The sequence below is a fragment of the Protopterus annectens genome, chromosome 2.part1, assembly GCF_019279795.1.
Source record: "Protopterus annectens isolate FY-2018-M chromosome 2.part1, PAN1.0, whole genome shotgun sequence".
NCBI classification, from domain to species: Eukaryota; Metazoa; Chordata; order Ceratodontiformes; family Protopteridae; genus Protopterus; species Protopterus annectens.
Window position 1 is genome coordinate 652,372,654 of NC_056729.1, and position 12,930 is coordinate 652,385,583.

The 12,930-nt window shown below is 45.2% G+C and overlaps 1 protein-coding gene across 1 annotated transcript in view; it reads right to left on the reverse strand.

The window, feature by feature from the left end:
- Positions 1–4,874: 4,874 nt before the first annotated feature.
- PTRHD1 (peptidyl-tRNA hydrolase domain containing 1) overlaps positions 4,875–12,930 on the reverse strand; it is a 98,391-nt gene continuing 90,335 nt past the window's right edge. The window contains exon 2 of the mRNA XM_044062393.1: positions 4,875–5,176. Within this exon, the coding sequence (XP_043918328.1) occupies positions 5,051–5,176 (126 nt within the window). The 3' untranslated portion in view covers positions 4,875–5,050. The remainder of the gene's footprint in view (positions 5,177–12,930) is intronic.

Consider the following 12,930-nt stretch of genomic DNA (forward strand, 5'->3'; position numbering starts at 1 on the left):
CACCACCACCATGGCATCAACCGGGACTCCCTTGGTAAGAAGGGCCTTGTCAACAGGGGAAGTAATGAACTTGTTGGGCCTCCGAGGGACCGGTTCCACTGAATCAGGGGACTCCCACGCCCTTCGAGCAACCAAATCCATTAGTTCGAAGGGAGGAGTAATCCAGGAGGTGGATGGTTGAGACCCAAAGGCCTTCAGGAGTACTGACTCATCCTCAGTAGGGGCAAGGACTGCCAATCACCCCTCTGCCTTAAGATCTCCAATATGTCTGCAAATGAGACATCCTCTGAGGGGGATTGTGGGGACCCTTCCGATTCCTCCAAGTCAGTATCCGATGTCAGGGATTCCTGTGGGGAATCCAAGTGCATCCTCTTGCACAGTCTCTTCCTAGGTACTTCATCAGTGGGAGCATCCGGTGAAGTCCCTGTAGAGGAGGGGCCACCCAATGGGGATACCTGAGGCTCTGGGTCTCAACGCTTGGTAGGGACCTGTGGGGAAGAGACAGAATGTGGCCCTTTAGGGAGAGGGGAAGAAAGATCCGAAGAGGTAGTGGTCTTAGAAGACATGACCTTCCTCATGGCATCGAAGGCACCAGAATCCCAGTCTGAGAAGTCTGTCGGCTCCGAAGAGGCCGGCAGCCCTCCCCAAGCTGAGACCCCACACTCCAATCCAGAGGACGGAGCCGAACCCACCTGTGCCAAAGCCCTGAGGGGAAGGGTCAGAACCGAAGTCTCGGTCCGACTCTCCACCCCGGAGCCAGCGAGGGAGTGTTGGCTCAGAGACTCCCCGTTTGGAACCGAGGAGATCAAGGTCAATGGAGCTGGATCGAACCTACCAACATCGGTTCTCTCTGCCCTGGCTCCGAGAGTTCGACTGGCTTTGGAGGAGGAAAGTAGGACTGGGATTTCAGGCTTCGAAGCTGAGTGGCTCGAAGCGGAAAGCATTTTGGACAGGACCGGGTTCTCTAGCAATCTCTTAACCACACGGTCCAGGTCTACATCAGATAACCTCAAAGAATGGGTCGAGGGATGGGTCGAAGGGGCCAAAGACGGCACCGATTGAAGAATCGGAGACTAAGGAGTCTCCAACACCGGATCCACAACTGGACTCCGAGATAAAGGTTCAGTACATGGCTCCAAAGGCTGTGGAGCCGATGATTGAACCATACTAGAGGAGCTCGGAGCCGAGGACTTGAGCTCCGAGGACTTGACGACTTGACCCTTCGAAGCCTTGGAAGAAAGGTCAGCCTTGTCCAGCGCAGCCTGAAAATCAGGCTTCATGAGTCCTATATCCACCAGCTTCCTGCGCCTTTCCAGAAGAACCCTGGTGCTAAAGGAGTGGCAGATAGAGCACACTTCCTGCAAATGAACAGATCCTAAACAGTACACACAGGTGGAGTGGTTGTCTGTCACAGACATTTTTTGGCCGCACTCACACCTTTTGAAGCCAGACTTTTGCTTCTCTGACATTTTAGAAAAAAAAAGACAGGAAATATATATATATATATATATATATATATATATATATATATATAACATTCAGATCCCAGAACTCAAACTAGGAGTATTAAACACAAAAAATGTTATTCACTATTTTTTTTAATATTAACTCTCTACAGAACTAGCTATTCTCTAACTGATAAAATTAGCACACACAAAGGAGCTGACAGAGCCCTGTCACACCCAAAAACTAAGAAAGGCCTAGAACAAACAGCCGTTAAGAAAACACTCCAAAAATATACTAATCTACACTCTAAGTCTAACTAAACTCTATTTTCTTAAATACAATAACACTAGCTAACACTCCAAGAGAAAAATATTTTTTTAAAATATTTCTAAATATAGAAAAAAAAATAACACTGGCCCGAGCTTCCTCCGACGAGTCTGTAGATCTGTTGCAGAGGCAAACTAGATCTGGGGTTTACAATAGTGCATCATGGGATATATACTGTGCCTCAAGCTTCTTTGAGAGTTTGAGCTTGAAAAGCGGCCGACTCGGAGCCGAGGGATCGGCTCCGAACCCAAGTGTAAGAACAAAACGGCGAGATAGAACAACTTCACATACAAAGTTCACCCTCATTCATATTTAAGTGCAACTTGGATCCATGGATGGGAAACAGAAAATTTACCCCAGCATTGGCCCCATACTACTAATTGGCACAGCCAGCTCATAAATGCTTTACCCCATGCATAGGGTTCCTCCAATTATCTGTGGTATGGTCCCAGTTATTCTTATTTGGGGTAATATACAATTATTGACCATGGGGTGGGTAAGACCAATCTATACCAAATGGGACAGGTTATCTCGAGCACTAAAAGGGAGATTGTCTGGGCTTAAAACAGCCTGCAAGGGTAGCTAGTCTAGTATTCAATTATGAACCTGTGTTGTAACAAGGTACATTTTGAAACTATGACCTATGACTGTCTGTAAAAGTATGTTTTAACAGTAAAGTGTACATGCTACTGAATGTTACAGTAGTAGCAGTACAAGGTTATATTTCCCATGCTTAAAATATGCATGTGGCTTACTTCAACAGCCTGTACATTTCAAGGTCATGTGTGTGCACCATTTAGGTATACTTGGGATATGCTTTATGACTTTGCACAAACTACCCTTTATAAGGACTAGTTGTAGTTACATTGGACATACACTGCCACCATTGTTTGTTCATGAACCTGTGCCCATACAGTGGATATAAAAAGTGTACACACCCCTGTTATAATGCCAGATTTTTGTAATATAAAAAATAAGACCACAATAAATAATTTCAAAACTTTTCCCACCTTTAATGTGACCTATAACCTGTACAATTCAATTGAAAAACAGGTGTTAGTATAAAAAATGTACAATATGCTGGTTGAATAAGTGTGCACACCCTTCAATTAATACTTTGTTGTGTGCACACCCTTAAACTGATACTTTGTTGAAGAACCTTTTGATTTAATTACAGTAATCAGTCTTCTTGGGTAGGAGTCTATCAGCATGGCACATCTTGACTTGACAATATTTCCCCACTCTTCCTTGCAAAAGTACTCCAAATCTATGATTGCAAGGGCATCTCTTGGGCACAGCTCTTTTCAGATCACCCCACAGATTTTCTATTGGATTTAGGTCTGGGCTCTGGTTGGGCCATTCCAAAACTTTAATTTTCTTCTGGTGAAGCCATTCTTTTGTTGATCTGGGCATATGCTTGGGGTCATTGTCATGTTGAAAAGTGAAATTCCTCTTCAGCTTCCTAGCAGATGCCTGAAGGTTTTGGGCCAAAAATGACTGCTATTTGGAAATGTTCATAATTCTCCATCTTAACTAAAGCCCCAGCTCTAGCTGAAGAAAAGTAACCCCAAAACATGATACTGCCACCACCATGATTCACCAAGGGGATGGTGTTCTTTTGGTTCGGAGAAGTGTTTTTGCCCCAAATGTACCTTTTGGAATTGTGGCCAAAAAGTTAAACCTTGGTCTCATCAGACCATAACACATTTTCCCATATGCTTTTGGGTGATTTGATGTACCGTTTTGCAAATTTTAACTGGGCCTGAATGTTTTTTGTGTAAGAAAAGGCTTCCATCTTTCAGCCCTACACCATAGTCCAGACATATGGAGAATATGGGAGATAGTTGTCACATGTAGTACACAGCCAGTACTTGCCAGAAATTCCTGCAGCTCCTTCTGTGTTGCTGTAGGTCTCTTGGCAGCCTCCCTGACCAGTTTTCATCTGGCCTTTTCATCAGTTTTGGAGGGATGTCCAGTTCTTTGCAAAGTCACTGTTGTCCAACATTTTCTCCACTTTTTGATGACTGTCTTCACTGTGTGCTATGGTATATCCAATGCTGTGGAAATGTTTTTGTACCCTTCTCCTGATGCCTTTCAACAAAGAGACCCCTTTGATGCTTTGTAAGCTCTCTGTGAACCATGGCTTTTGTTGTAGCAGGCAACTGAGTAAATGACAGGAAAATCCTACTAGGACGGCTGAACTTTATTTGGGGTTAATCAGAGTCTCTAATTGATGGCAGGTGTATACCCAAGAAGACTAGATGCTGTAATTAAATCAAAAGCTGCTTCAACAAAGTATTAGTTTAAGGGTGTGCACACTTGTGCAACCAGAGTATTGTATGTTTTTTATATCCCCCCCCCCCAAGATATTTTTTTTCAATTGAATTGTACAGGTTATAGGTCACATTAAAGGTGGAAAAAGTTTTGAAATGATTTAATGTGATCTCATTTTTTATATCACAAAAACCTGACATTTTAACACGGGTGTGCAAACTTTTTATATCCACGGTAAATGTGCAATAATATCACAGCATATACAAATGTTCTGCTTTGGTGCAGAATATAAAGCATACATAAAAAAATATAGTACTTTTCTCATACCTCTCTGTTGCCCTGGTGACTTATATTTTCTTATGTTAAGATGCTTCTCACTTGCACAATACATTAGTAAGAGTGGTGGCCTCTGCATTTATTGTGTAAAGCCATTTGTAAGATCACAACTGTATGGTACAGCTATATTTTCCTATTATGTATTGCACACAAAACCACTAACCACGTAGTGGCATCTTAGTAGTGCAGTGTATTTAATAGTTCAAGTAATACTAGAACAGATGACCACATTGTTAATCTGCTTACATGTTATCAGCATGTGTCCTTAGTATTGTAGAATACAAAATGAACACTACATTTGTCTCCACTAAACTGGCCTTAGAAGATTACTTTTCATCTTTTTACCTGTGAAGAAGAATCAAGCTCCTTCTCGGCAAAAAAACCACACACATGACTGCTGTGTTGATGTTATACTTCAACTCACATCTGATCATTCAGGTTATATTTACAAGGTTGAATGGCACTGCAGTGACAGACATACAATATTTAAATACTATGTTTATGTTTAATGGCTTGGGTACAGCAATTACAGATCCAAAATTACTGGAGTGTAGGTGTTTATCAGTCAGAGGGGCTAGGTCATAGCAGGCTTACACAGTTTTGTCCATATTCAGTTTTGCTGTTGAACAGGCCCTACGTATGTAGGATATTTTTATACGCTGTGTATCTATTCTGGCCGTTTGTCAACCATATTCATTCTTAGTAATACCTCCAGCTTCAATCTCAGCATCTTTTCTTCAACATCCTGTAAAAGTACTTCACTGTATTTCATTTGTAGTTGCCAGGTATCCATCTAACAATAATAAAACAATATTATTATATATATTGTCCCAACATCCTCAAAGTACGCAGTCTATTATACCATATTTATTGTATGTGTAGTACTTGTACTGTTACATAATTAGGTCTTACAGCTTTACTCCAACCATATAAATTCATGAAGTATTCCCCAACATTGTTTACACAAACAGCAACCTCTGATATATACACAAGTGCAGAAAAATCATACCTGCAACAGTAAAGCTTGTTAGCCTCCAACTTCAGAAGTGGATGCTCTCAAACCCTGCACATCCCTTAACATTTTACTGTGCTAGTTATATTATAACTCCACTGTACCCATCATTCATCCTTTATGTAGGCCTAACTTGCATCCTTCAGTCAAATGCATCCCCACTAATCAAAAAGCCTCATCTATTGTCCATATCAAAGACACTGTCATTAAAGAGGGAGCAACCTGACGTGGACGCTTCAGAGCAAAGTAATGCATCATCTTCAGAACCACAGATAAGCTGTGAATGAAAATAAAACTTATTGAGCGACTTCTTGTGAATTTTCTCACAATGAAATGGAAGGGAGCAAAAAGAGAAGTGTCAACTGTAGCAACAGATGGTATACAGAAAATTGCTGTAGCAAAACAAAGTAACAGGCATAAGCTCACTAAGGAGCAATGGAAATTTGGGGAGTATTTGCACCCTGCCTTGGGCTGATATTGCTCCTCATCTACCACATAACCCAGAAGGCAGATGAATCTACACAGGGTCCAAAGCAACAAACAGCATTTAAAGAAGCAAAGAAAAACTTACAACAAAGCATAGGACTGGATCCAATATACCCTTAGCAATCATTTATTCTCCGTGATTGTTCAAAACAATGCAATGTCTCAGATGCTTTGGCATAAAGACTGCAACAGTCAGAAAAAGAAGTTATGTTCTTACCATAACGTTCCATGTGGAGTGTTCATCTCGCCTTTGTTCTTACACACGGGGTCGGAGCCGATCCTCGGCTCAGAGTCGGCCGCATAGCAAAGCTCTGCATCTTAGAGAAGCTCGAGACCAGGCTATATCCCACAATCCTCCCTGCCATTACTCAGATCTAGTTTGCAAGTAAACCAGACCAACCAAAAACCTCAGGTGCTAAGGCTACACACTGCCACAAAACTCAGAGACACTATCTCACTTAACAAATTAACTAAGGGTAGCGAAATATATCCCATGAGGTAAGAAACAATATACCCGGAAGGGGTTAAGGCATTTCGACCAGACTCTAGTCCTACTCGTTCTTCCAAACACGTGAGGGAGGGAAGGGAGGGAATGTAAGAACAAAGGCGAGATGAACACTCCACATGAAACGTTATGGTAAGAACATAACTTCTTTATGTGAGAGTGTTCAATCTCGCCGTTTGTTCTTACACACGGGTAGCATCCCTAGCTCCGTCACCCCGAGTGACTCATGGAAGAACGTTCCTAAGCACAGTGGAACCAAAAGATGTCCTGTCTTTGGAGGCTTTGTCAACCCTATAATGAGCGATGAAAGTATGTGGTTTAGACCATGTGGCTGCTGCACAAATCGTGTCCAAAGGCAGACGAGCTGCATGAGCCAAGGAAGTGGAAACGGATCTGGTAGAATGGCCCTTAGGTTTGGCAGGCAAGGCCTGATTCGACTTAGAATATACAAAGGCTATAAAATCAGTAAGCCATTTAGATAGTGTACGTTTTGTAACTGCCATGCCCTTTTTATTGTCTGCAAACACGACAAAAAGCTGATCTGTTTTCCTGTAATCTTTAGTCCTGTCCAAATAAAATCTTAGTTGTCTGTGGACATCCAACTTGTGCAGCATATACTCCAACTTGCTGGTATGGTTTTTGAAAAAGGAAGGGAGTTCTATGGACTGGTTAATATTCGTGACAGAACATACCTTAGGAAGGAAAGATGGATTTGTTCGCAAGGAGACTCTATCTGGGTGGAAAATTAAGTAAGGCGGCTTGACTGATAGTGCTTGCAGCTCTGAAACTCTTCGAGCTGAAGTAACAGCTATGAGAAAAAGTGTCTTCCACGACAAGAACTTCAGGAGGCAAGAAGAGGCTGGTTAAAAGGGTGGCAACATTAGTTGCGACAATAATAAATTTAAATTCCATGGGAATAAAGGGTCTCTGATGGGCGGTCGAAGATGGAAGGATCCTTTCATAAAAGCCTTACAAAGCCTGTGGGACATAATAGGAGAACTGTCCTCACCAACATGGTAGTTGGATATGGCCGCCAACTGTACTCTTAGTGTGGAAGTAGAGGCTCCTTTGTGAAAAAGGATGGATAGAAATTCTAGAACTTTATGCAAAGGAGCTACTAGGGGGTCCAAGTGTTGGCTAGATGCCCAGTATACAAAGCGTTTCCATTTACTCCTGTAGAGTTTTGTAGTGGAAGCCTTATGAGAGGCAACCAGAATGTGTTGAACTGCCGGAGAAAGTAGATCAGACCTGGCTAGGCAGGGAAGTGGAGCAGCCAAGCTGCTAGTTTGAGGGATAGAAGAGACGGGTGAGGAACTCCCGGCCAATGGGTCAGTAGATCTGGTACTGGGTCCAGGATCCACGGTTCCTCTGTTTGATGGGCTCGAAGAAAGGGGAACCATATCTGTCGAGGCCAGAATGGGGCTATGAGTATAATTGTCCTTTCCAGGTTCCTGGCTTTCTGAAGAAATTTGGGAATCAAGGGGGTAGGTGGAAATGCATATAGGAGACCCGGGGGCCAATCGTGTATCAGTGTGTCCCTGGGGACATCCCCCGGAGGGGGTAGAAGGGCAAAATAGCTTCTGCATTTGGTATTCATCGGGGAAGCAAATAGATTGCAGCAAGGCTGGCCCCATCTGCGGAAAATTCTTTCCGCCACCTGTAGCTTGGACCACTCGTGAGGTAACAGGATGGCTCTGCTCAACCTGTCCGCAATGACGTTGGATGACCCCAGGATGTGCGTTGCTATCAGAAAGCAACCCGTGGACTCTGCCCATTGCCAAATTCTCATGGCCTCTCTGCATAATGGGTAAGATCTGGTTCCCCCGTTTGTTTATGTACCAGACTACAGACATGTTGTCTGTTTGAACTGCTATTGTTCCTAGAGGTAGAAGGGTTTGAAAGTGTTGCAACGCCAGGAACACCGCCCTCATTTCCAGAACATTTATGTGCAGCTTGTACTCCATGTTGGACCATTCCCCTTGGACTGTTCTTCCCTGAAATAGTCCCCCCCACCCTATCAGAGAAGGGTCCATGGTTATCGTGGCCGATGGATTGGGTAGAACAAATGGACGACCCATAGTGAGATCCTGACTGTACACCCACCATGAGAGGTCTCGTTTGCAAGAATCTGTTATCAGAATCTTGTGCGCTAGGGGTAACTGCTGGAACGACCACTGCGTGAACAGCAGCCATTGGAGGAGCCTCATGTGCAATCTCCTCATAAGGACTGCAATCAGGGACGCTGCCATGAGTCCCAAAACCTTCAACACTAGTTTGGCCGGGGCTTTCCTGCTTTGCAGTAGAAGAAGAACCTGTTCCTTGAGGGATGAAGCCCTTATTGGAGGGAGCTTTACCAGTGTTAAACGTGTATCTAGGTCTGCTCCGATGAATGAAATATGCTGTGAGGGCAATAAGGCAGATTTTTCGAAGTTTATGGAAATCCCTACGTGGGAACAAAGGTTGACTGTGTAGTCTCTGGCTTGTATGAGGCGACGCTCGGTGGTGGCGGTGAGGAGCCAGTCGTCCAGATAGGGAAACACCCGGAATCCTAGACGTCTCAAGTGAGACGCTACCACTGCCATGCATTTGGTGAATACCCTGGGGGCTGAGGTGAGCCCAAAGGGCAGGGCTCGAAATTGAAAGTGACTGGCTCCCAGCTGGAAGCGCAGGTGATCTCTGGACGGTCTGGCCATTTTGATCTGGTAGTACGCGTCCTTGAGATCTATCGAGCACATCCAGTCGTCCTTCTGTAAAAATGGAAGGATCGATTGAAGCATGACCATCTGGAACTTTTCCTTCTTCAAGAAGGTGTTGAGATTGCTGAGTTCCAAAATCTGTCTCCAGTCCCCTGTCTTTTTTGGAACTAAAAAGAACCTTGAGTAAGTTCTGGATCCTCTTTGGTCCGCCGGGACTGGCTGGATGACTCTTTTTCGAGCAGCTTTGAAATTTCTATTGCTGCTGGGCTCGCAGATGGGGTGGCACATCTGGAAACCTTCTTTGTTGGGGTGGAGTTGATATGAAGGAGATTTTGTATCCTCTGGTTACAATGCTTTTTACCTAAGAGTCCGAGGTGAGAGTTAGCCAGGCCTGTGGGTATAAAGCCAAGTGACCCCCGACTGCCTCCAGAGCAGGACAGTCGGGCCCCCGTTCAGGAGTGCTGGAAAGGCTTACCAGGGACAGGATCCCTGTCGCCTTGGTTCTGCGGACCCCCTCTGCCGCCGGGGCGACGTCTTCCATTTCTACCCCCCCCTCTGCCTCTGGGGGGGGTCACTCTGTGTGGCCTGGAAAGATCCCAGAGTTTTACGGAACCACATTTTTCTGCCTCGTTGCCCTTTGGGGTACGGTCTAGTTGGAGCGGAAAAACGGACTCTGACAGCAGACAGAGTCTTTCCTTCTTGCTCCCACCGAGTTAGTCTCTCCTTCACTTTGGGCCCAAAAAGAGTGGCACCATCAAAGGGGGCGTTGGCGAAGGAAGACTTGAAGGATTCCGCAAATGAGCACAGCCGCATCCAGGATTGTCTTCATAGAGCAATCGCTGAAGCTGCAGCTCTACTCGATCCTTCAGCCGCATACGAGATGAGCCTCATGGATGAGTTCACTATGGAGGTAAGGGTGTTAAGCTGTGCTGTTACTTTATCTGAAACAGCAGCATCTGTGTTACCCTGGAGGGTATCTCCCAGCTCCTTGATGAGATCCCTCTGCAGACGTGTAAAATGTGTCAAATAGTTTAGCGAATGCATGGAAAAAGTCGCTGAACTAAAAACGCGCTTCCCATATCTGTCCATAGTCCTAGAATCCTTATTAGGAGGATGAACAGAAAAGGAAGACTCAGACATCTCCTTTTTAGTGGCTGCCGCCACCACCATAGCGTCGACCGGGACTCCCTTGGTGAGATAAACCTTGTCCTGGGGGGGCGGTGATAAATTTGCTCGGTTTTCGAGGGACCAGTTCCACTGTGTCCGGTGTCTCCCACGCCCTTCGAGCAATTAAATCCATTAACTCATCGAAGGGCGGAGTAACCCAGGAGGAAGAAGGTTGAGCACCAAAAGCCTTCAGCAACACCGACTCATCCTCAGTGGGGGCTAGGGACTGCCAATCACCCCTCTGTTTTAAGATCTCCAAGATGTCCGCAAATGAGACATCCTCAGAGGGGGATTTTGGGGACCCCTCTGCCTCATCCAAGTCAGTGTCAGATGTTAGAGATTCCTGCGGGGAATCCAAGTGCCTCCTCTTGCACAGTCCTTCCAGTGAGGCCTCCGAGGAACAGGGGGCACCCTCTGGGGGTGGCTGAGGCAATGGTGCTCTACGCTTTGGATGGGTCGTGGGGGCAGAAACAGAGAGCGGCCCCTTAGGGGAGGGAGAAGACGCCTCCGATGAAGTGGTTGTCTGTGCAGACAAAACCTTCCTCATAAGGTCAAAAACCCCTGAACCCCGGGCCGAGGACTCCTCCAGTTCCGAAGAACATGGAAGCATCCCACACACGGGGGCCATGGGCCTTGACCCAGAGGACGGAGCCGAGCCAATCTGCGCCGAGGCCCCGAGAGGGAGAGTCGGCACCAAAAGGTCGGTACGACTCTCGGTCCCGGAACCGAGGAGAGATAGTCGGCTCCGCGACTCACCTACAAGTTCCGAAGGAGTCGAAGTCAATGGTGTCGATCGTGCAATGGATGGTTTCGGCACCGAGGGCTCCACTATCATCGGCTCATCCTCTCCTGGCTCCGAAGACTGGATGGGTCTCGAAGGAGGACCTGTTGGAGATAAAGGGAGGCCTTCTAGTTTCGACACCAAGTGGGAGGAAACTGCAATCAACTTGGAAAGGGCCGTGTTCTCCATAAGTTTCTGCATGACACGATACACATCTGTATCAGATACCGGTCTGGAAGATCGGGTCGAAGGGGCCGAAGATGGCACCGACTGAAGAATGGACGGTGGCAGTAGCTCCGACACTGGTTCCAAGACCTGGGGCTCAGTGAAAGACAAACGTTCGACGCTCGGCCCCGAAGTCTGTGGAACCGGCGAACGAACCTTCGAAGATGAACTCGGAGCCGATGACATGGGCTCCAACATCTTCGACCCCTTCGAGGACTTAGAAACCTGGTCCGATTTGTCTAAAGCCTCCTGGAAGGCAGGCTTAAGTAGTCCTCTATCTATAAGTTTCCTGCGTCTATCTGTCATGACCCTCCCGCTGAAGGAATGGCATATAGAGCAATCCTCTTGCAGGTGGAGAGGGCCAAGACAGTAGACGCAGGAAGTGTGGTGGTCAGTGATAGACATTTTCTGTCTACACTGACATCTTTTAAAGCTGGATTTGGCTTTTTCTGACATAACCGGTAGTAAGACACTCTACTATGAAAACATTTTAAGACACTAGCTAGAATAACTAATAACTATTAAGTAAATATTTATATATGTATATATAAGTATTGCTATAAGTGGGTAAGAAGAGGTAGACCACAAAAGGGGACCTATAAAAATGTGACAGGATTAATTACAATAACACACACACACACTAGCACCAATCAAAAACTAACTTTTCAAGAACTATAAGAACTTTTTAAACTAGAAAGATAAGAATCTTATCTGAATATAACAAAATTCTCTCTGGTTCGAGCTCTTGTCGATGTGATCCATTGCAGCGGCAAACTAGATCTGAGTAATGGCAGGGAGGATTGTGGAATATAGCCTGGTCTCGAGCTTCTCTAAGATGCAGAGCTTTGCTATGCGGCCGACTCGGAGCCGAGGATCGGCTCCGAACCCGTGTGTAAGAACAAACGGCGAGATTGAACACTCTCACATGTAGCCATTTAGATTTTAGTTCAAAAGCTTTACCAGAGTACAAGTATGATATAGCCCCCCAGAGAAACATGTACTAGTCATATACACTGCTCTGCTTTATGTTGATGGATAACAAAATAGCAGAGACTGTAGAGGTGGACTACATGATCCAGGGTAGTTACATGATGATACTTTAAGACACCTGTCACACAAGCCTCAACTATACACAAGTACTACCAATAGTATCTACAAAATGAGGCATCTCAAATGCAACATCGATTAGTTTGGGAAGCAATGATGTTACTGAACACGGGCACCATAAAATATTAAACCTCTTGAATCTGACTGGCTGCAACAGACAGAAAAAAAAGTGTGGTTCATGATGGTTCTGTTAATTTGGAATGAACAGCAAAATAGGAAAAGTGGTAGTGTACTGACCACAGACAAAGATCATACTATATAGTAAAGGATGTACAGGCTCCAGCCATCAGGCTGAAAATATCAGCAATAGTGCTGGACATTAGTAATCTGGTGCAGACAGCTGGGTAGTATATAAAAGGACTCACAACCTGGACGATTCATGGCAAACCTGTGCGGGAGGTTCACAAAATAGCAAAAAGTCTGCGATATAGCCCAACACGTAAAAAAATACATGTGCACATATAGATACCCATATGCCCTCTTCCACGAATGAAAGAAAACAAAACTAGCAAGTGGATACCAATGGCACGAGCAGGGAGCACAGAAGAGAAATCCACAGAAGCAAAAT